This window comes from Mustela nivalis, assembly GCF_964662115.1.
Source record: "Mustela nivalis genome assembly, chromosome: 12".
Classification (NCBI taxonomy): domain Eukaryota; kingdom Metazoa; phylum Chordata; class Mammalia; order Carnivora; family Mustelidae; genus Mustela; species Mustela nivalis.
Genome location: NC_139031.1, coordinates 4838457 through 4862943, shown reverse-complemented (window position 1 = coordinate 4862943; position 24487 = coordinate 4838457). Strand labels below are relative to the sequence as shown.

Sequence of the window (24487 nt, the reverse complement as noted above, 5' to 3'; positions counted from 1 at the left end):
ACATCTTTTATTCTATTTACTATGTATTTGGATTCTTTTTAAAGAGTTAATAAAGGTTATAGGAAAACGGGTATTTTCTCTACCATGGAAATACATAAGGGATGTTCTTCACTATTTGTATTCTTACCTATAAAAAATTACAAATATTTATGTTAGAAACTCTTCATCCAGGGAAATTTTCACCTTTTAGCTGAACTAATAAAGTTTAAATGAAACTTCGAAGATTAGATGGAAAAACAAGACAAGCTCTCCCAATTCTGATATGGTATCCAAAGAGGAAGCAAGGTAAGACCTTGGCGAAGAAACATACCTTGTAGATCAACTGAGAATAGTAATCCGAAACCCCTTCAAGGGTAGCACTGCCAAAAGTTCCTAGAAGTCGGCTCCCACTATTAAATTGGCCACTGCCATAAGGAAGAAAGTGCGCAAAGTTCACTCCAATGATTGGTTCCATTAGAGGGAGCAGAGAGAGCTGCTATTAAAAAACACATTGAAGAGTAATGTACACGGTCAACAAAACAGAGCGTTTCGCAACTTTTCTAAGACCCAAGGCAACTTAGTCCAATAAGGCTTGACAAAAACAAGACTTAAAAATTTCGAGTATCAAAATGCTAGAGTAAGTAAGTGAGAGAGACCACAGAATCTCTAGGATATATTTAAAAATGAGCTTTACTCTCATCTGTCTTAAAGGGATGCTACCAGGCATCTAACAAGAAAAACATGTTCCTTATCTTTGCTCAGCAAGAATCAGGGCATGAAGGGAGGCCAGGGACCCCCAGTGGCACTCTTAGGGGCTGTCTCCCACCTTCTGTGACAACCACAAAGGTGTAAGAACAGAGTTTACTGCGGGGAGACCGGCAGCTGCATTTCCTTGCATCCAGAGTCACAAGTAACACAGACAGTTTCTCTTGGTGCTGAGGCTGCTCCTTCTGACCACAAGTAAATCCTGACCGTCACCTACCAATCCATCTGTCTTACTGCCATTTTCGGGTGCCAATAGGATATGGTGCGGTTTTGCTCGCAATCAGGAAATCTACTAGACTCTTTGTTGAGACATCATTTATCTTTATAATTACTTTACTTAGGAAATATGGCGATAAAAGAAAATTTCAGTTTAACGGGGTTGAAAACGCATTTGACACCTCACTTGACTTTTTAAAGGAGCTGCTCCAAGCGACTCACCTGCTTCAGGTGGGTAAAGGAGTCGGCGGTGGCGTACATCGCTTGTTTCTCCTCTTCATCCTTCTTCCTTTTCTTGGAGCGAGGTGCAGCCTTCTCCCCTGTCCTCTGAGTCCGTTTGCTTCGAGGTTTCTTGGTTTCACCTCCTCCATCTGTTTTTGGCAATTGGTTGTTGCCACATCCAAAACCACCTTGCACTGGAGCCCCCAAAGTTCGCTAATGTAATTGGAAAGGTCGAGAGGTAAGTGGACTGTGCGCGCGCAGGCCCCTGCAGTTCATGCCCATCCAGTCCTGTCCCATGACGCACCTTCCTAACGGGTACTATGAGTCAGGGAAAGGCAGTGGCCTCTTACGGTCTGTTTTCTGAGTGATCATCCCCTTTTCAAACACTATTCTCAAGTACAGAAATTGGTAAGCTGCAAAGCTTGCAGAAAGACCAGAATTCTTAATGTGGCTACTCTCCATCTCAGAGCAAGTATTACTCCTTAGGTGGGACCACCAGGTGCCAGTGCAGACCGGCGCTCCCTGGTCCTGCTCTCTGGAGACTGTGGGGAAGGTGCGCTCTTGGCCAGGTACCCACGACAGCCCCTGCACTGCGGTCCTGGGGAGTTCTTTTGGGTTTCCCTTAGGAATGGGTGAAATACAAGGTCTGTCCATAGCCTATGCACCTTCGCTGAGAGGAACAGCTAGCCTTGGATCAGTAAAAATAAACAAGGCCAGATATTCAAATCAGCTCACGGTCACAAATGTGACTGGGTAATAACGGCTCTATACTTAAAGTCCATGAGAGGGGCTACACGTACGCTAGCAAATGAGCGCCCCCGCCCCTTTATTTAAGCCTTTCTCTTTACTTAATGGCTAAGAAGAAGTGAGAATAAACCAGTCCTTGAAGAGGTTCTAGAAGGTACTGCTGTCAATACCTAATAAATATGGAAATATTTTTAGGGGCCATTGTTTTTAAATGTTACAGTTATACTTTGTTAGATAGGTAACTAGAGTTGCTACATGTATTTTGATGTATTCTGCACTGAATCTTTGAGTGCTTGAAGATTACAGTTTCCGGTTTTACTCTAAATGGCTTGGACAACGCATGGCAACATTTTTTTCTGTAAACAGACCAGCAGTAACATTTCAGGCTCTGCAGTCCAAACAGCACCTGTCGTAACCACTCAACTCTCTGCCCGGGCAGAGCACTCAGCAGAGAACAAGTGTGGCCGTGGTCCAATGAACTTTTAAATCCATGGACACTGAACTTGAATTTCATATAATGTTCACATGTTGTGAAATATTACTCCTTAGATTTTTTTTTCAGCCATTTGAAAATGTAAAAGCCATTCTAAGCTCAACAAGAAAGGGTAAAATGTCCAAGCAGGCTCAGACTACACATCCCAGGACAAGATAATGGTTCTCAAAAAAGCAGTCCCAGAGCAGCAAAAGGAGTACCTCCTGGGTGGGGTGCGTCAGAGATGCATCTTCCCTGGTCCCACTCCAGACCTCCTGAAGGAGAAACTCTAGGAGTGAGGCCCAGCACCCTGTGTTTCAACAGGCCCTTTAGGTGATGCTGATATATTCAAATTCTGCCCCTCTCCATGTTCATATGCAGAAGAACCACCATGGCTCTTATTAAAGAACACATTCTGATTGGAAAGTCTGTGCTGCAGATTAACATTCTGCATTTCTTAAGAAGCTCCCAGGTGAGCTCAATGCTACTGATCCCCAAGGGCTGTCCTTTGAGTAGCAAGGACCTAAGAATTTCTTATTGGGTTATAAGAGATTAATAATGTAGTTGTTTATTAAGTACGTTTGGGTCAAGCACTTTAAGTGCACTGCAGACATTATCTCTAATCCTCACAACTACCGTAAAAAGCAGGCATTACCACATTTCAAAGAATACTTCTAATTACAGGAGAGCACAAAGGTTAAAAAATCATCCAAATGTCTGCCTGAGATAAAAAGTTAACATTTTAATGTATCTGTGTTCAGTATGTTACTTATGCCTACAGACACTGTGTTAAAACACAATGGACACACTTGGTATTCTTTTATTTTAGTGGCCTGACACATTGTTTCCCATGATATTAAACATCCTTCTATAGCATAAATTTTAGTGGCTGCAACAACAAAAAAGAAAAAAAAACACTTTCAGATATAGCTTAAAGAAACAATAATTTTAAAAAAAAAGAAACAATAATGTAATAAGTAACTACTATACTAAACTTACTTTCTCTGAAATTCTCTCATTTTTTTTCATTAATAGAACATTAGCTATGCATGTGGTTGCATCTTTGCATATTTTAGAATTTTATATTCCTATGCCAGATTCCTCAATTTGTAATCAGTAGGTCAAAGGTATGTACCTTTTCCAGACATTACCAGCAGAATGTGTTTTAACGGTTAATCCTTGCAGCAACCCTACATAACAGGGAATACTACTACTCCTGCTGTGTACAGATGAGGAAATCAAGGTACAGAAAGGGCCGAACATGCCCAGACCATCCTCCTGGTAAGTGATGACACATGAACTTTATACAGGCTGAGGAAGAACCTCCTAAACCTCCCAGGAAGGCCCTACTACTCACTGCACAGCAACCAGGAAGGTGCTCTTCTCCTAACCCCAACTCACATGTGAATAAGCAGACTGAGCATGGATGAAAACTTGGTCTACCCAACTACCGCCACAGTAATTTTGCCTGTCATGTGACTAGAAAGTAAATATCTCAGGCAATTGCTCAGCATAGGATACCTACCTGGAATATGGTAAGGCACCATTACCCTTAGTAATAAGGCACCCGACCCCTTGCCACCCTCCTAAACGGATATGGGAATATGTGACACAGTCCAAACATGTATACATCTACAAGTGATCTCACTCCTTTTTCTATCATAACATCCTCTCTATATAACATAATCATCAGTACTAAGACTTCAATCCCACACACTGGGTACTTATGTGCTAATACTATACAAAGGTCCTCAGGACATAGCCTCTGCCCTTCAAGAAGCTGTTGCAGTGGCATTCTAAAGACTGCTATGTGAGCACATGTGCATCGGCGCATCTGCAAAGGTCTAGGGAAGATGATTCTAGAACTGAGTTGTAAAAGAAAAGAAGACATTGGCCAGATGTGAAAAAGAAAGGATAGCAACTGGCAGAAACAGCTGCAAATGGCCCCACGTGGAAAGGTGAATTCAGAAAGGCCTTCAAGGGGATTGCAAGCAGTTAGGTATTCCTAGGGGGACAGAATGCAGTGGAGAAAGTGGTTAGACTGGGTAAATTGGTGGTGACAAATAGGACTGAAAAAATGTTACCACTAAAGTTTACAGAAGTTAACTGAATCTATCAAGGCAGCAGCCAAACTCTACAAAATGGTCAAACACACAAATAAGAGAAAACAAAGAGTAAGAACACTTGCTACAAGAATGGCTTCATTAACAACCTTAAAAATGAAAATCTGAACAAAATGTACCACTTCAGCCCATTCAATTAAGAAATGAAAATTGGGGGCGCCTGGGTTAAGCTCAGTGGGTTAAGCCGCTGCCTTCGGCTCAGGTCATGATCTCAGGGTCCTGGGATCGAGTTCCACATAGGGCTCTCTGCTCTGCAGGGAGCCTGCTTCCTCCTCTCCCTCTCTCTGCCTGCCTGTCTGCCTGCTTGTGATCTCTGTCAAATAAATAAATAAAATCTTAAAAAAAAAAAAAGAAATGAAAATTGTAGGGGTGCCTGGGTGACTCAGTGGGTTAAAGCCTCTGCCTTCAGCTCAGGTCATGATCCCGGCGTCCTGGGAGCCTGCTTCCCTTCCTCTCTCTCTGCCTGCCTCTCTGCCTGCTTGGGATCTCTCTCTCTCTCTGTGTCAAAAAAATAAGTAAAATCTTTATTAAAAAATAAAAAAAGAAATGAAAATTGTCAAATCCCAATGAGAAGCGTTATCGGGAAAGCTTTATGAACGACGCAGCAATGGCACTGCGGCTTCTGGATGGCAAGGAAGTGAGAGCGCGGGAGCAGAGCAGCTCCTACAACCTGGGAAACCCAGCCTGGCTGAGAGCTTAAGGCAGTTCAGGGAAATGCAGGGCATGGAATCCTGTATAGGTATATTTACGAAGTACCTCTTCATCCATTAAAAAAAAAAAAAAGGGCAAACTCAGTGTTTTGTACCTTAAAAAGGGCAGAACAGTAATACATGGGAAACTATAAAGATAAAATAGTAACTTAAAATAATGTAAGATTCCATTTGTATAAAATTAAGTATTAATACATTGTAACACAATTGATTCCCAAAACGGGTTACCCTGAGAGCCCTGAGAGTCCCCATGGGTATGAATGGGTGCAGAGCTATCCTCTGCATTCCAAAGATGTTAATGGAAATTGCATACTTATTTGCAATAAAGATACACAGACGTTCACTTTTTGCTTCAGTCAGTTAGATCATCTCAATGCAGTGACCATCAGCTGACAGCCACATGTCACATATGAAATGCATTACTAGTACATGTCTTTGATTTCTGAATAAAAAGCAAGCAAATTATTACTTAAAATGGTTTAAGGGTGGGAGTCAAAACATGGGCTCCTCAGAAGTATAAACAACAAAATTAAAGTTTGTCTTTTAGAGTAAAAAGTTGCAAAGCCTTGTTGAAATTAGTATCGTGGCTGGCACCGATCTGCTGCGGCTAGAACTGAAAACAAACAGCAAACGGGATTTGTGGCTTTTAGGGAGCACACTTACCAATCCTTCGACAGGGTTCTGCCTCTCAACTGGTTTGTTATCCTTTGTACAGTCTTCTTCAGAACAAAAGCTGCCTTCAGGTTTTTGACTTAACAGGGAAGATGATTTTTTATTTTTCAGCAGATGTTTCAGAAGTTCATTGCCCGACTCTCCCTTGGCAGCAGGGGCCCCAGCAGACTGGGGAGGACTCTGCCCCGAGGAGACGGGCCCGGCCGCCGCTCTCTCCTCGGCCTTCCTCCCCGTCTGCTCCCCCGGCTCAGGCCCGTCCTGGCCCGGGCACTGCTGCAGCGGCTGAGCCGACTCTGGTGTGGCCTCCTCGGCGGCGGCAGGGGGTTCCACGGAGAGCTTCTCTGCCTCCGGGTTGGCACACGTCTGCGGATTTGGGGTTCCCTGCGGTAAGTCCCCGTGGGGCAGCTTCCTTTCCAACTCCACGCCCTGCTGGCCGGCCACCGTGCCCGGAGTCGACGGGCGGCCGGGCTCGGCCGAGTCCGGGTCGGGCTGCGGCGGCGGCTCGCTGGGCGTGCTCACCGTGGGCGTGGAGGTAGTTTCTGAGACACTCGGGGTCGGTGGGGCCGTTATGTCGGAGTGGGGGGTGGACGGCGCCCTGGTGGATTCCACATCCTCGTCTTTCTTCTTCTTTCTTGTTCTTTTCTTTTTCCCTTTTTCTTCGGGGATTATGTCAGAATACAACTGGATGAGAGACTGGGCTGACCCTGGGTAACTCTGTCCATGGGTGGCGGCAGGGTCTTGGCCGCAAGGGAGACTGCTGTTAGCCACCGCAGGGGCCGCAGGGAGGGCAGGTGGGAACGGAGGCCGCACGGGGGACTGCGGGAAGCTGGCCCCGGGAAGCCCTCCGTGCACCTGCTTGACAGCATGGAAATTCGGGCTTCCGCCAGGTACTGAGGGTGAATCAGGAACGAAGGGGGGCGGTCCCACCTGCCTTCGCTCAGCGGTTTGCAGGAAAGTCTGAGCGGGAGGGGAGTTCATGGGTGCCGGTGGCACGCTCTGCGGCTGCGAGCCCGGCCCCATCGGCTGCTGGTGCTGTGGGGACTGCTGATGGGGCCTGGGAGGCGGGGGGAAGTCACAGGGCAGGTCGGACCCGAAGAACGGCATCTGGGAGCGCAGCGGGCCGTGAGGCTGCACCCCACCCTGCTGCAGAGCCCTCTGCCTGTCTACCTCCTGCATGAGCTGGATTCGTTGTCTTTCCTGCTGTTCTCGCAAACGTTCCTTCCGTTCCCGTTCCTGGAAGCTTTCACTGAACGGGTTATTGTCATCAAACTCCACCCGCGGTGGCGGTCCACTCTGTGGATTCGCCCCGGGCGCCGGCCCCGGTGTGCAAGTTCGTATTGGTAACTGGGCGACGGGAGGCTGCATCCTTGCGGGATTAAGGGGCAGGTGGGCGGCAGCACTGGGAGGCTGCCACCCCGGCAAGCCAGGCATTCTAGCAGGGCTAGCGTGGCCCGCAATGACCGCTGCGTGCGGCAGCGGCTGTGGCACCATGGGGAAGCCGGGCTGGCTCAGCGCAGGCGGGGCAGCGCCCGGGCCGAGCGGCGGCTGCGGCTGGACGCCCGGCAGCCCGGGAGGCGGGGCCATGGTGCACTGCTGCTGCTGCTGCTGCTGCTGCTTGATGCGGTAGTCCTCGATCAGCTCCGCGTGCTCCTTCTGCTGCTTGCGGATCTGGAAGCACAGGAAGTCAGGCTTACTCGTGTATCTACACCGCAGGGTCAAACGCGCTCACTGGCTGGCGCCTACGGTGGGGTTATGTATAAAGCGCATCTTGCAGAGGCAGAAGTATTTTATTTTGCTTAGGCAGTGGCCAAAATCACAAAAAAAACAGGATCAATATTACCTCAGAGTTCTTTTTAGAAGTTACAATTTGAGTACGTGATCCTGCCCCGCATCAGAAAGGCTGCATGGGTGGAACTCTTCCAATTTAAGGGATCACATACTCAAATTGTAACTTCTAAAAAAAAAAAAAACTCTGAGGTAATATTTTGAAAAGTTCCTAATCCGCTACTAATATAATGACTGACTTGTGTCCAATTAATACATTCCAAAAACCCTTACGCCATCACGATGTTCCAGATGCTACGAACCAGTCTCAGTAAAGATGCAACCTGTGTCCTCCTAAGGGGGGACATGATGCCTGGTGCTACCCAGGATGCCTATTACAGAGGGACACCGAGCCCAGCAGTTCTCATGTTTTTAAGCTTATTTTATTCAGTTTCTCAAACAGACTAGCATGTTCTCCGCACATAATGGTTCTGCTGGGTCTCCAGCAGCTGTATAACTCTTTCTTCTTTCCTGACCAGGTGCCTGGCCGGAGCTGAAGAATTACCGTGGGACTGGGGAAGCAGCAGGGAGTACACAGAAAATACCCTGAACAGCACTAGGAACACAGAAAGGGGGTCATCCACACCTTTCCCCATGACATTTTAAAATATTTTTAATCATGTTATCAGTTGCTTATCTTAATGAGATCGCACTGGATGGGTGGCAACTATACACAGACAATGTGTTCCATTTTCCAAGGACAGTATTAGCTTCTAAATAGGATTTGATCCATGGATACGCAAATGCCAGGCTCTCATGATGAGGAAATATGTAGAAAGACACCGGCGGCAATAAAAGTGCTGAAATTACTTTATAAGAAATACCTATCATTAAAAGAACTTTATTTGCAACAAACATGGACCCACAGAGTAAATTTAGAAAGAAGAACTGTCTCATTCCAGAACTGTCCTAGTTTTAAACAACAGGGTTTATATTACAGTCACCTTACTGTTGGTACGTAATTGTGGTAGCTATCGCTTGGAGATGAGACACCTGAGCCAAAAAAACCCTACCCCAGTAATCAGTTAGAAGCCCACATGTCCCCACCACTGTGATCACTCAAGAGACTCTTGTGTAAAATGGTGACAATACCAGCTTCTTCAGAAAGTTGGAGAGAAGGTTAGTAAGACAACGTATGGGAATGTGTTCACCCGAGTGCTCGGTACGCTGGCAGCACTCCAAGTTTATTACGTCAGTCTACCCTGGATTCCTCCTTTTCTACTCTTAACTTGGATCAGGGCGCCTGAATAGCTCAGTGGGTTAAGCCTCTACCTTCAGCTCAGGTCATGATCTCAGGGTCTTGGGATCGAGCCCCACATTGGGCTCTCTGCTCAGCAGGGAGCCTGCTTCCCTCCCTTATCTCTCTACCTGCTGCTCTTGTGGTCTCTGTCAAATGAATAAATAAAATTAAAAAAATATATTTGGATTACTTCTCATTTTTCTTTAAAAAATTAAAATTGACAAAAGAAATACAGATTTTCTTGGGTGTACAATTCTATGAGCTTTATCACACATAGAGATTAGCGTAGGCATCACCCAGTCAAGATTCAGAAGAGTTCTTTCACCCCAAAAAATGTCATGTCACCCCTATAGAGTCAGACCCTCCTTCCAACCCTAAGCCCCAGCAATCACTGAACATTGTCCATCCTTGTCATTCTGCCACGTCAAGAATGTTCTGTAAGTGGAATGTGTACCTAACCCTCTGAGGTTAGGTCCTTCCCTCGGCAGGAGGCTCCTGAGGTCCGTCCAGCTTTTCTTTTTCACTGCCATGTCCTACTTCAGTGCAGGAACACATCACAATGTGTTCAACTGCTTGGCACTGAAGGATACCTGCTATTCCTGGTTTTTGGAGACTGTATGAGTTGAGCTGCTGTAAATACCTGTACACAGGTCTTTAGGCAAACCCAAGTTTTAATTCACTTGGGTAATCCCTACGAATGGGTCTGAAACCATTTTGAACACCACTCTTATTGTACTTTAAATAAAAACTTAAATTTTGCTTCTTTTTAAGTGTAACTGTTATTTCAGTATGAGCATTTTGGGAAGCATTTGGTTTATAATGGAAGGTAAAAGCAAAATGGTTTCATTTGGGGCACCTGGGCGGTTCAGAGGGTTAAGTGTCTGCCTTTGGGTCAGGTTGTGATACTGAAATTAAGCCCAGCACCAAGCTCCCTGCTCAGTGGGGAGCCGCTTCTCCCTAGCCCTCGGCCCTTCCCTACCACCCCACTTGTGCTCATGTACTCTCTCTCAAATAAATAAATAAAATCTAAAAAAAGGGGGGGGGGTTCATTTTTCAGGAATACATCTTTTACGTAAAATATACCTATGTATTTTAAGGCCAAAATATTGAGAAGAAATAATAAAAACATCCCATATGAAAAAGAACATCCAGAATGCTTCAAATTACCTGTTCTAGCTGTTTCTGAACCATGCTTTGCTGTTCAGTAACATGCTTGAGCTGTTCTGCATCTTCTTCTGGAAATTCACGCCCCGCTTTCTTGGCAGTACGTTGTTTTGCTGAAAGGGCTTTCTTAGATTTTCTGTGTGCACCAATTTGTTCTTCAAGATATTTCTGCTGCATCTGAAGAAGCTGTTGGGTCTCCTGAAGCCATTCTTCATACTGCTTACGCTGTGAATCATCTAGGCAAAAAATGAAAAATTCATCTGTGTTAATTTCCTAAAAGATCTAACAATGTAGAAGTTACACAAATCCATTCTGTAAGGATATGCAGTTTCACCATGACCTTGTAATGGGTGTCATGAAAACATAATACTAAATATTAGACCATAATGTAACTATCAAATAGGAGACTTTGGAAAAGTATTTATTTGAGGAAACCAAAAATGCATATTCTTAGTACACGTGTTAACTTCATACTTAGAAATACTGTAAATCCAATCTTTGAAAAATAGAAGACTTTTATCTAATGGAATGCTTTTCACTACTGAATTATGAAATTCTCTAAACCACATGCCAGCCTATCTATTAAGTTATATGTGTATTGTATTGATTCAACTTTACAGAATATATATATTTGGGTTTTTTTTTAAGACATTTTTTGAAATGTTTTGTTTTGAAGAAACAAAGGTATATACTATTACCAATGCATGGATTAGGTATCATTTCCCATGCTAATTTTCCTGTTTATAAGGTTTTACCTATTTCTTAATAGTGAAAAAATATCCTAAGCTTTGAGGAAGGGAACATAAACTCTTAGAAGGGACCAACATGAAGTCTATGTTTTATAAAGGAAATCCATAAGTTAAAAACATTGTAACTTTTATGAATTTTGTAATTTATATTTCTATAAATAAGCAAAGGTATGGAATTATTATTAACCAGGTAAAATCTTTTCTATTTTTATGACTGTCATAAATATCTCCCCAAATAGTTGTATCTCTTCATTTTGTACCAATATTCTTTCTTTATTTTTTAAGGGCACTTTACGTCACTGATGCCAAAACCCAAAAACAAAAAAAAAACAAAAACAAAAAACAACAAAAAAAAAGTATCTTATGGTAGTAAAATTCAAGATATACCTTTTTGACTCACTATAAGACAAAGAAATGAATAAATACAATTCCAAGAAGGACATTAGCTGAAAAATTACATCAATGATAACAGAATATCGTCATTACAGTAAGAATCCAACCAATGCCAATGGGCACAATAAAGCCAGAAAAAGCCAGTTGGTTATAGTAGTACACTTTTTAATGCAAATATGTGCTCAAATTATAATTATGATTAAATACAGGGGTTAATTTCAAAAGGTTAGACTTTGGGTTTGTTCCTAAACCCAGAAGTTCCAGTACATGTATGAACTTGAAATCTATTCTACTAAATTTGAAGGGCATTTTTCAAGAACAGGCTTTTTCACAAGATTTCAGAAGTTCTGCTTCTGGTAGAATGAGACCTACCGCAAGGAAAGCCTTTCTGGTTTCTGGAACCAGGAGAGCAGAGGTGAGCAAAATGAAAAATAATGGTGAAAAAAAAGTTAGCTAAACAGTCTGAAGATTTCAGAAAGGTTCAGTTTGGGGAGAACTGTAAACACTATCCTGAACCACCTTGGGACCCCTGAAGGTAACCAGAAAGGACTCTGTGGCGTCCTGCAGCCCTGGCCTGCACACCGTGCTGCTAACCCGACTTATTTCTAAGCACATTCCCTTCGTTGTTCCCATATAGTGTCCTCGTCACGGAGGCAGACAGTCATTAGAACAAGAAGTGGTTTAATTCTACAGGTTGTAAAGTGCCCAATCTGTATATAAAAACAGCAACAATATTGAAGAGAATGGGGAAGACGGCTTTTCTGTATTAAAATATTGATCTCTAACTAGAATTCTTCATGCACAGAGAAAAACAGCAATGAAAATACATGCCTTCAGGAACAGACGTCTAACAGGGCAGTGAGGTTCCATAAAAGATGAGGGCACTTCGACTTCAAATAACACATCTACACTAACTCCATTTTTATTTTTATTTTTTTTTAAGAAGAACACAAATATAGCGCAAACAAGCAATCCCCAGAGAACACATAACTTATTAGATTTATACTTACTGACAAAGCCTGGACCAAAATTTGGAGGATTAGGCCTAGAAATCTGATGTGTTATACTGCCATCCTAAAATAAGTAAAATTTACAAATAGGTTTATTCCACATTTCAGTTAAAGGGGGAAAAAACTTAAAAAAAAAAAAGAAATAGAAAAAAAGAAAGAAAAAGAAATGGAAGGAAAAACCCCCTTAATTTCCTAAGACATCTTTAAAGCTTTGAATTTTCAAAAAAGTAGAATGAACGTCGTAGTGACAAACTAATTTCTGAAAATTTAAAGCTATCTCTGAACTGTTTTATTTTCCAGACTTAAGTTGAAAAACAAGTATGTTTGAGGCAAGGGATTACTCATCAGAAATATGATATTAGGGCAAGTCAAATATCATTAGTACTTAGCTAGAGACCCACATAAAATCCCACTTTTTGATGAAATCTACCTGGCTTTTTCTGTAATTAAGATATAAATATGGGTTCCAAATTTACTAAATTCACTCTATAACACAGTTACTTACAAACAAGAAGTACTGTCCCTAACATGCACAAATAATAAAATAAATATACAATTATTAAAAATATCAGTCTTGTTTTCTAATTAAGTGTCTTATTTCTTCCAGGGAGACTGAATAAATAGTTATTAACCTAACAATTCCCTGGCAATACTCTGATAAATAAAATTAACTCTGAAAATAACATTTATTGTTACAAGTTGTTAGACATGAGCTGCACAGCAGGTAACAATTCTGAACATTACTAGCAGCCAGAACACTTCATGAAATCCTTATAATAGTGCAAAGCAGGTGGTTAACATTTAACAGATCAGAAAACGGGTTAAAGAACTTGCCCAATGTTGCACAGTAAATTCATAGTGGAACTGAGATTTTTTTTTTTTTACAACTCCGCTATGAAGTCTATGCTTTCTCCACTGTTATCAGATGGTGCCTCTCTCTTCTTTTAAAAAAAGAATATAATTATCAGCATAGTAAATGTAAGGCACAACTGTCACAGCAAAAAAGAAAATTTCAAAAGACATATAGTAAGTAGCTTTCTCCCTTTTTTTTTTCTAGGCAGAAACTTGGGGAAAAAAAGCACCTTATGAAATGAACAGTTTACTTTTCTAGACATTGCTTGACACTAAACATTTAAATATTACACTTAAAAATCTGATTATTATGAATGGAAAATATCTTTAAAAACTAAGTTATCCCAAGGACTAAAGAGCAGAACAGGACTACCGACAGCCAAGGAGAATGACCGGAGTCTGTATTTCACAGTTCCACGTGTCATGGATTAATCCCAAAATGTAGGACATGAAAATGTTCTTGCAGAGTTGAAAGTAAATAAAAGCAAAACCCAAAACCTGAAGCGTTTGGTTTTCCTCCAAGTGACTTTCTAACTCATAAACAGAGAGGTCCTTTTTGGAAACTCTGTTTTTTCACCTCAGTGTGGTTTTCCTTTAGAAAGTAGGAAAATGTCTTTATTTCTGCTGAGCCGAAAATGTACTCTGACAATGCTTTAAGGTTTCTACTGTTTTCTAAAAGTGGACTCACTCTAAAGAGTAGGGTTTGGTGAGAAACCCAGGGAAGTGTCCCCTGTCGGGTGACGAGTGACAAGCAGCAGTACCTGGGAGATTGCCGGGGGCAGGAGACGTTGCTGGCCTTCACCGCTCTGCGCGCCCGCCACCGACTGGCCCATAAAGGGGAACCTGTGAAAAGGAAGTTCTAAGCATCAAAATGACGTGCATTTAGAGTGAAAACGATTGTACGTGCTTAACGATTTCCTCTTCCAGGGGAGAGTGAGCAGTGGCATCAAAGCCACGTAGGACAGCCCCACGTCGTGGTGTGTGCCCCCCTCGGGTCCTCCCCCTGCAGCTCTGAAGGGTGGACTCCCTCTCCCCCCATCCATGGTGACAGGAGATTCGGAGGTTACTTAACTTCCCCAAGGACCAAGTGGCTGGGACAGGAAGCCAGCTAGGCTGCTCCTGGGGTTTCCCACTCGATTACAGGACCTACTACGCCTTAAAATACAATTAATTCAAGTCTTCATTTACTACATACATTCTTAGAAAATTATTTCTTGTCCCAATTATTATTGGCAGGGGGTGGGGGAATGGACAAAATGGGTGAAGGTGATGAAGAGATACAATCTTCCAGCTGCCAAACAGGAATGAGTAAGCAACAGGGAGGTGAGAGCGTCAAGCAGAGAGGACACAGTCACTCACACCTTCACAGTGCTGGACGGGAACAGACGGACACCAGACTTACTGTGGCGGTGATTTCGTGATGGAGAGAAATACCCAATTACTATGGCTGTACACCAAAAACTATATATACTAAGTCAATTATTCTTATAAGAAAATAATTGTAACTTACTCTGTATTTCAAAACAAAAAATGTATCTCAACTTAAAAGTTCTATACATTTTTGTGCATTTCTGTATCTCATGTTAAGGCAAATCAAAAATTAGTCACTAACCAAGAACAAGGCTATATGGTTAAAAATGTCTGCTGGAGGCGCCTGCGGGGCTCAGCCCCTTAATTGTCTGACTCTTTGATTTTGGCCCAGGTCATGACCTCACGGTCATGAGATAAGAGCCCAGCACGGCACCTGGAGCCTGCGAATGATGCTCTTCTCCTCTCCCTCTGCCCCACGCACCCCCGGAAGTACACGCCCTTTCTCTCTCAATAAATAAATAAAAATGTTTGGCAAAATGTGACTTACTCTAATTAGAGCTATAAAAACTTCATAGAAACATTACTGCTTTAATGAAAACACTTCCTCCAGTTACCAAATGCTTTGATATAACAAGCATAATTTCCAAATTAAATATCAAATATTACATATTAATACTTAGGTACTGTTACCGTTTAGAACATATGCTTTTTAATTTTTTACTCAGTTTTTCCTTTTTTTAAATTTATGTATCAACCTCCTGTTCCCACAACAGCCCTGATCTGGAATGATCTCTGGATCCCAATGCCACTCACTATCATCCTCAGTCACCACAGCACCCAGCTTGAGGAAGGGACTATCTCCTCTTCTTCAAAGCACTGAGCAGAAAAGTAAACAATATTCTATAAATTAACTAACGTACCAATGTGTCTCTCCCTGGTAGAGGTGCCCATGCTGAAAGACCAGGGGTCTGATTCTGAGGCTCCTATTTTTTTTTTTTTTTAACTTGAGGTCCCTACTTTAAACTAAGTGCTGAAATGAAATGAACTTTTCCTTCTATTTTCACTACAGCAGCAAACTACACTATTATTAGCAGTGCCATGACTTTATCACCAGTAGAATTCGCACTCCTTTCATAACAAAAGTTGCTACACGTACCTAATTTGGTCACTTAGGTTCATCATTACATACTATGAAATAATGGTAGTTATTAGACCTATTGCTAAATGTGTTAATGCATTAAGAAGCACACACACCGTAATTTTAAATAACCGTATTTTGAATATAATTGATTCCTTATAATACTACATTTTTTGGTTTTGCATATCAAATGTTGAGAAGTAATTCAAAGGCTTCACTAGAATGTCAATAATGTTCATGACAAAAAAGTTTAAAAACCCCTGTGATAGAGGAAATATGCTAATAGATGCTGTGTAAGAATGAAAAGAATGAGAAACTACTTTTGCTTTGATATCAACAGTGTTCCTTGACCACTTCCAAATATTTCAACAACTGGAAAGAACTATACCTTTAAGGATTCCCCGTTTACCTGAAATAACATGTTTATCTCAAATTCATGTAGGTTTTGTATTCAGTTCCATAATCATCCATAATTCTTTTTGTGACAAACAGTTCTTCAACAAGGTAATTAGGCTACACTGAGGCCCCATGTCTACTCTACTGACAGAGATTCTCAATTGCAACATACTTCAGAATAATTCTTGGTGCTCATCAAAAATACGGATACACCAGTACCATTTCCAGACATTCTGATTCAAGAACCTGACTTAAAAAACAACAACAACAACAACAACATGTAATTCTGACGGCAGTCCATAATCAGAACTTGAGAAAGACTGTCCAGCAGTTACCTAATACACCTTCAGTGGGGGAAGTACTCTAATTTCAGAAATCCAGAGTCTACCAACTCTTATAGTCCTATTTAATGCATAATTTCCACTTTTCTGCTAACAGTGAAAAGATAAGTTCTCCAACTGCTAACTTTCAACCATCCTCTTGACTTTTTCTTTCTTGATTCAAATTCAGTTTGGGGACATTTTATTTTAGAAATGAATTCACAGTTGTCTTATACACTGAGGATCTTTACTGAAATGTCCCACTTTTTTCTCTGCATTGTTCCTTTGATGGAAAAAAAAATGTTCACAGGCTTAATTAAGCAAGCTATCTTCCTTTCTCAACAGAACAGTTCGATTTCTATTTTCCTGTTTCATTGTCTCATCTTCCTCCATCGTGGATGAAGAGCTCTGTCCCAGGCAGCCTTCAGTTAGATTGTTCTAAAGGTACTTACAAGAACACACTTAAATGCCTGGATTAATCAAGTCAACCGTTTGACCTTTCCCTATTGTTTTATTATGTTAACCTTAAAACTAAATCCTTACATTCCTAAAACATTTTACATTTGACCATATCCAGCCGACAGCACAATCAATTTAAGTATTTATTTTCATTCCTGGGCTACAGGTTTTTGAGTTACTATATGCTTTTTCTAAGACCTAGTAATAATTCATGTACTTCTTGATGCACAGTAAAAACGAGAAACATCTTTACCTACCTGTTCATAACCATTGGTGGCATGCCCATATTGTTTTGTGCCATTACTTTATTTATGCCTTTAAGGGCCACCATTTTGGCTTTCATTATTGGGTCTGTAATTGCATCAAAATCTAAAGAAGAAATATTTTAAAGTTATTTATTTCATAGTACTTGGTTCAAGTAACACTAAGAGGTAATGTAACTATCACAAACATCATGTAATTTACACACTCTTATTCCTTATTATAATAATCACTGTTACAGGTTTCTGTACTGGGTGAGGAATTACAAGAGAGTAAAAACCTCATCCTGAATCTGACCTCATCTCAATAATCTCTATTTGCATAATGCTTGCCCACCTCAGTCGTGCGAAAGTCAGAGCAAGAAGCTTGCCACATTTAAGGAAGATGGCAGCCATGACCTAAAGCAATGCAATTCCTTTTTGTCCAAATGCAACATCATGAACAAGAAACTGCAGTTATTTCCAACACTACGGAATTCCACAAAGCCTAGTTATTGTTTTTTAAAAGAAGAATGTATCTATTTCTTGAGGGCATACCTTTGCAATAAAGATAGGTTACTGGGGAAAAAAGACCTCTTTGCATATAGATGAAAAAGAAATGCACCCCCCCCCCATGATAAAACCGGTAATGCCTATAGAACAAAATGTCAGTTTTACTGTTTAGAAGGAAGCGTTCCTTTGACATGTGAACTCTGACTGCAGAGTCTTACTGCTGGAGGAACTCTGGTATTTGCACTGCTATTTTACAGTTTTTGTTTTTGTTTTCCAAATTAATAAGGTATTGGAAATAAGTGAAAAAGCTTTATGTGAAAAACTTTGCCAAGTATTTATTGTACACCAAAGACAGCAAGAAGTCTATTTCTATAATAATTTCTTTAAATTCATCTTTCATTGACTCTGAAAAGACATGGTAATAATGGTTAGAGGGAACTAAAGGAGACGAGCCTAATTTCTGTTAAACAACAGTGTAAGTAATAAAAGTGAGAAGTTCTGAAACTCAAGAGCTTTGAATCTCTTGATCCCTGGGAGGAATCTAAAACTTTTAACTGCTTTCATCTTAAAGCTGAATAAGGAACAAAAATATGACCCTCATTGCTCTGGTCCACATGTAATTTTAATATCGAAATCTTGGAAGCTTACTGAACGCCACCCTAATGCCCACAGACAGCAATTACTGAAGTCCAAGGAATTCCTACCGATATTAGGGAAGAATGGCTCGGACCGCTGACGAATCATGGCTTGCATCTGTCTCTGCTGCTGCTGTTCTTGTCTCTCTTGATCCAGAAGATCCTGTAGAAGCAGAGGCTGTTCCTCTAGAAGGAGGGGCCTCTCTCTATTCTGCTGGGCTAATGTTTGAGGGACCATTAGCTGCTGGGGTCCAGACATGCCACTGGTACCAGACTGATTTGTTAGAGGCACAGTTTGATTTGTAGGTTTTCCGGTCCCAAAACCATGATTAACTGCTGACTGAGCCTGAATGAATCCTGGATTTACCTGCACACCCTGAGGAAAAGTATGGTTTACTCTAGAGACGACCGCCACATTAGAATTCACGGTACCGTCCAAAACGTGACCAGGTGGTGTCATCAAAGGAGGCGGCAAACTCGACACATGATTGGACGGTGACGACACGTGACTGGCTGGCAAAGTTGGTGGTGGAGACCCCAATGGCCTAATGTCTGCATTATCGGATTTCTCATTAGCAAGTAAACTTGAGAGAACTGGAGTTGATCCAGTTATGCTGCAGGAGTTGATTCCGTCCTCAGCGGGCAGCTGAGTGGAGCCACGAACACCACTTGTGTTGGAAGCAACAGTTTCTCGATTAGCTCTTTTCTCAAGTAGGTCTGTGTCACAGGACTGCAAGGAAGCCTTCTCTCCATCATGTATGTCTGTGTGAGCAGAAACCTGTGAGCAGGGAGTGTCAACATTATCCTTACTCTCAGCACTTTTCTCACTTTCACATTTGGTTTCCCCTTTAGAATTTGGAGACAGTACTTCTGTTTTTATCTCACTGGTACTTGTGGATTTTTTCCATGGAGAATGTTTATCAGGAGGAACCACAGTTTTGTCTTCTTGCTCCTTTTTTTTTGGTTCAATAGATACACACTGATTATCTATCTTATCATCAATCGGAACATTTAGGTCTAGTTCCTCATTAAACATGCTTTTCTTATCTCCTAGGTCAAGTTCGGGATCTGTATATGCAATGAGATCAAATTCTCCTGACTTTAAAAGGTCATCCAGGTTGGGATCATTAGTTTCCAAATTACCTAAAGTATCCAATTCATCTCCCTTGCCATCTTCTGTATCTAGATTTAAATTTTCAAGATCTTCATCATCTAAGTCTTTGACTTCAACCCCTTCAAGATCTTTAACATCTAGTTCCTTTACAGATGGGTCATCAGAATCAAGTTTTTCTTCAAGACTATCAGAAGATTGGGTGGTTATCTGTAAATTATCAGACGTTGTTTCCGCTGGTGTAGATGTTGACAAAGAGGCCTCTGAAAATTCTCCATCTAAGGGATGACTTAGAGACCTCATGACCATAGAAGATGGATGGGCAGGATGACCTTGGTCTTGCTGAGATGGTGGCACTTGTTCCAAATTTGGATGCAAAGGCAGCTGAGTTGGTAGACCTTGAGAAGGTTGTCTCAAGGGCTCTGTGTGTCTAGGGCCTGGAAAGTCGGGCCGGGGAATGAAGTTTCCATGTCTTGGATGAGAAGGTACCTCTATGACATTGCCGGGAGAAGCAGTGTAGGGCAGCCGTGGCCTTCCATCAGGGGCCCTATGCCTCAGTTCAATAAATGCTTGGCCCAGTATGTTATGCTGCTGAACCGGCAGACTCTGTGGTGGAAAATGCTGAGGAAGGCCAGCGGGATTATTCATCTGTGCGTTATTGAAAGGCCTTGGCATATCTACAGATATCGATCTTCTAAGCTGTGGAGGAACCCCGGGTCCTTGTATTTGTTGAGGAGGTACAAGGAAGCGTTCTTGACTTGACAGGGTACCATGACTACCTCCTGGAAATCCAAATCTAAAAAAAAAAAAAGCAAATTGTTAATATTAAGAATCATGCTGAATTTAGAGTTAGGTTGAAAAAGGAACAGCTTTAGATTAAACTCATATACAAAATTAATGTTGCCAAATACAACGACTTAGCAAATCAAAATTATCACATTACAAAGCACAAAGTATCTATACACAAGTAATTTTTGCTAAGTACCCTACAATGCTCACCACATCTGAGCTCGAAAGGCAAATAATCTAAGACAACATAAACTGACAGTAAGCAGATGCAATCAAATGTTCAGAAATAAGCGTAATACTACTAGAGTAAGAGTCCCTTTTTTCCTTATTTAAGGAGGTTATAAGGAAAGGCTGATATGGGGTGGAGGGAAGCCTGAAGAAAGCAGGTGGTCTAACAAATTATACTGGAGAGACTTTTTTTTTTTTTTTAAGATTTTGTTTATTTATCAACAGGGGGAGACATAGTAAGAGAGGGAACACAAGCAGGGGGAGTGTGAGAGGGAGAAGCGAGCTTCCTGCTGAGCAGGCAGCCCGATGCAGGGCTCAATCCCAGGAACCTGGGATCATGACCTGAGCTGAAGGCAGATGCCTAATGCCTGAGCCACCAGGGGGCCCCATACTGGAGAGGCTTCTAGGCCTCTGTCCTTGAGAAGACAAAGGCATGGGTATGATGACCAAAAAGACTGATCTATTTGCTTAAAAGGGATGATGACAGGAGGCAGTCAGAGATAGAGAAGGCTAGGCATCACCTGTAAAAACTTAGTAGATGAATAAATTATAGGACTCTTTTTATTATTTATACTATACCTCATTCTAAAAAAAAGTAAAGGCAATTTTTAAGTAAATATAAAAGAGAACAACAGGCATAAATAGTAACTGAGGAAGAAGAAAGGAAAATCAGGCTAAGACTATCATGGAGATAGGTATTAGGACTGAAAAAACATCCATGACCAAACCAAAGCACATCCTACAGAACTCTCTAGTGCACCGCGTCCGGGACGGACCCTCGTACCTGCCCCTCCACTCACGCAAAGAAACGATGCTGCTCCCTGTACAACCCTCTCTCACCAAGAAAAGCTCCTAGAGGAAAACAGCCCATCAATCTGGAAATCTCCACAGTTATTTACAAAGTACATTAAAATGGAAAATTTGTGACAAGGACAATGTTCACTCATCACAATCCAGAAAGTTTCACCGAACTAAAGAGGCAGCTCCACGCCACAGATCAGATGGACTGATGAGCTGCTTGCCTGTGGCTACAATGTAACCCTAACAGTCCATACTTAATAACTGAGGGAGGGTTTTAAGAGTCTACAGAGTTCTCCAGAGGCTAAAAAAAGAAAACTCCATGACCTCTCATTAGTGGAAAATAACACTGATTATATCTCAAAGGAATAAAAAAGTAAAAAGTATTAACAGCGTCTCAGCAGTAACTTCATTTTTCTATTCCCTTCTAGCAGTTTAAATGTGGCATGAAATTAAAAGCATTACCTGAATCCATGAGGCCTCATCCCCATACTGGCAATGTCAGGAGGATAGGGGCCACGTGGATCTTTTGGGAAAACTGCGTATCTGGGTCCTAGAGGAGGGACAACGGGTGACGTGATGTTCCCGGGATAGGGGGGTGGAGGCCGGCTGAAAGCCTGGCTGACGCTCTCGGGCTGCCAGCGCGGCAAGGGCGCCGAGTGAGGCACCGCTGAGGGGTCCTGTGACCCCTTCTCCTGTCGGCCTGCCATCTTCTTCTGCTGCTGCTGCTGGAGGATGATCTCCCGTAACTTCTGCCGCTGGAGGGAAAGAAACAACAGACACGGGGACGTCTGACAATGAACGGATGGCTTTTTAAGTCCAAATACTTCCCAATATGTTACTGTGGTGATGCTTAAAATATCTCAGTGTTCACAACTTGGATAAAACACCAGATGTACTTAACTATTCAACAGGTTATAAGAACAAAGTAATAATTTGGGTCCTTTTCCCCGCCACACAAGAATCATAAAATTGAATGTTTTCATATTTAATAATTCCCATACAAATTCATGAAGATCAAAAATAAGATGCAGAATATATCAAATTCAACCGCATTAATTTTACCAATTTCATTTTTCTTTTGTAGTATGACAAACTCTACAAAGATAAACTTTAACATCTGTGTAGAAATTACTCAGTTTGTGAAATGAACAGCTTTCTCAAGTAATACACTTAGAACACCTGTGAAGATAGGATGCATTTTTACCTGTCTCAATTTCTCTGTCTCTGCTTGTGACATATTTACGGTATTCTGTGTATCAGTGACTCCTGAAGTGGGTACAGGTCCAGGAAGATGGGAGACACCGGAAAACTGTTGGCTTTGAGAAGTCATCGGAGAGTGTGAAGGCGCACTGAAGCTCCCCTCCGAGCCAGGCCTTGACTGATCAACAGTATCGTGTGTGACTTGACTTGTTCCAAAAGAGTCAGACTGAGATCTCGGAGTCATTGGAGGCTGATCGTAGGGGTCGCGAGTAGCAGATGGGGAGACTCGGCTAAACGTGTCTGAAATACCAGGTCCAGGTGGCCTAGGCGTTTGGGAACATGCATCAGGTGGCCTTATCAATGGGCCAGACAAAGCTGCTCCTCGATTCTGTGCTGCTTGCAGGAAAGGATCCTGATTTGGCATGAGGACTGGTCTTGTCATCGAGGACCTAGTAAAACCCTCCGAAATCCTTGGCCTTGGTGTTGCTGGTGGCTGAGAGTAAGGAACAGAAATCCCAGGTCTTGGTGTTCCAGGGGCATGGGCATACGGATCCGCATGCCTCTGATTAGCGGCAGATGTAACAAACAAATCCGCCTGTGCAGACGGCCTCGGGGTTGGTGGCTGCTGACTGTAAGGGTCAATCGTGGTGGGCCGGGGGGTTCCAGGAGGTTGAGAGTAAGGGTCTGGATTGGAGCGAGATGTTCCCGAGGGTTGGGAATAAGAATCTACAACAGGTCGTGGAGTTCCTGGGGGTTGGGAATATGGGTCCTGAGATGTTGGCCTTGATATGGTTCCAGGCTGGGAAAAAGCCCTTGAAGGATGAGCAAAAGATTCATTCATCGCCGGATGTGGGGTGAGGGGAGGCTGACTATATGGGTCACTTGACTGGTTATGAGGAAAGTTATCTACAGGTCTTGGTGTTAAAGCAGGCCTTTCATAAGGATCAACAGACAATCGCCTTGGTGGCTGTGACCCGGGTCCATAGGGATCCTGGGCAGATGGAGGGGGCTGCAGTGGAGTCTTAAAAGGTCCAGGACCCCCATCAAGAGAGGCAGGTGTCAACAAGGGTCGTGCGTATGGGTCAGCTATCCGCTGTCTTTGAAATACATCTGTCCTCGGAGATGGTTTAGTAAAGTGGTCATTGGTTCCAGCTGCGAGAGGACCTTTTGCAGTTTGTTCGGAAACTACGGGGGATCTGGGGAGGCCCAAGGGTTTGGGAAACTGATCTGTCATCATGGGTCTGGGTGTGTCTGGAGGCTTTGCATAGGGGTCACTATTCGTTGTGGAGGAAGAACATACATCTCTGACTGGGGACGGCCTATTTGCTGTTGTTTCACTCATCTGAGGAGGCCTAGAGACTGAAGGCAGAGGGGCACAGCTGTCCGCCAGCGTAGCAGAGTTTCTTCTGGAAAAACTATGGCCCCCAGGAGGTGGTCTTGGGGTACCAACCATTTTCGCGTAAGGATCCATTGGAGATGGCGGTCGGGAGTGAGAGGCTCCCGGCGAGAACACCTGCGGGGAGGCCGGCTGACAGGCCTGCGGCTGCGGCAGACCCTCCTGCAGGGGCACCCGGGCCGGGGCGGCCGCCGGAGGAGGGGCCTGTGGTTTTACAAACACGTCGTCCGAAGGCGCAGAGGTGGGGGTGCCGGGGAGCTGCTTCGCAAACAGGTCTTTATGGAACGAATGCGCGGGAGACACACTTCCGTTGCCAGGCTGCGGGGTCAGGGGGCTCTGCATCCCACTGCTGGGTGTGTCCGAGCCGGAAGGGGCCAGGAGGGGCTGTGCCCCGAGCTGCTGCTGCTGCTGCTGCTGCTGCTCGTTCTTGACCTGCTCGAGCTTCTGCGTGGCTTCGATCTTGGCCTGCTGCTTGCTCTTCTGGCGCATTTGCTGTGGGGCAGGAGAGAGAAAGCGACCGCGTGGTTGAGAAAAAGAACGTAATGGTCACGGGAGGAAAAAAGCGACAGAAAATTCATTTGTTTGATGCCATCCATCACCAGACGGGGCCCGTATCAGATCACAAACTCCCAAAGAGGAGCCGTGATCATGCATCGCATCCTGCTCGCGCGGGCCGCAGCACATGGTCCACGAGGTTTCCGTGACCTCCCAACGTCCACTTACTGAAGAAGGGCAGCCTACTTTCATCTCATTTTCTTACTCTAATAAGAACTATCTCCTGAAATAATGGCATGAGCTGCTGTCCTCTCCAAC

The 24487-nt window shown here is 43.0% G+C and overlaps 1 protein-coding gene across 34 annotated transcripts in view; it reads right to left on the bottom strand.

The window, feature by feature from the left end:
* KMT2C (lysine methyltransferase 2C) overlaps window positions 1–24487 on the bottom strand; it is a 271671-nt gene that overhangs the window by 20694 nt on the left and 226490 nt on the right. For 26 of the 34 annotated variants that reach the window (XM_082693396.1, XM_082693371.1, XM_082693402.1 and 23 more), the window contains 10 exons: window positions 22283–24166; window positions 21541–21833; window positions 18219–20056; window positions 17020–17131; window positions 13900–13981; window positions 12287–12350; window positions 10138–10370; window positions 5898–7574; window positions 1183–1395; window positions 311–475 (listed from right to left, as the gene is read on the bottom strand). In XM_082693396.1, the coding sequence (XP_082549522.1) occupies window positions 311–475; window positions 1183–1395; window positions 5898–7574; window positions 10138–10370; window positions 12287–12350; window positions 13900–13981; window positions 17020–17131; window positions 18219–20056; window positions 21541–21833; window positions 22283–24166 (6561 nt within the window). The remainder of the gene's footprint in view (window positions 1–310; window positions 476–1182; window positions 1396–5897; window positions 7575–10137; window positions 10371–12286; window positions 12351–13899; window positions 13982–17019; window positions 17132–18218; window positions 20057–21540; window positions 21834–22282; window positions 24167–24487) is intronic. The other 8 variants (XM_082693399.1, XM_082693403.1, XM_082693372.1 and 5 more) reach the window with 2 other exon arrangements.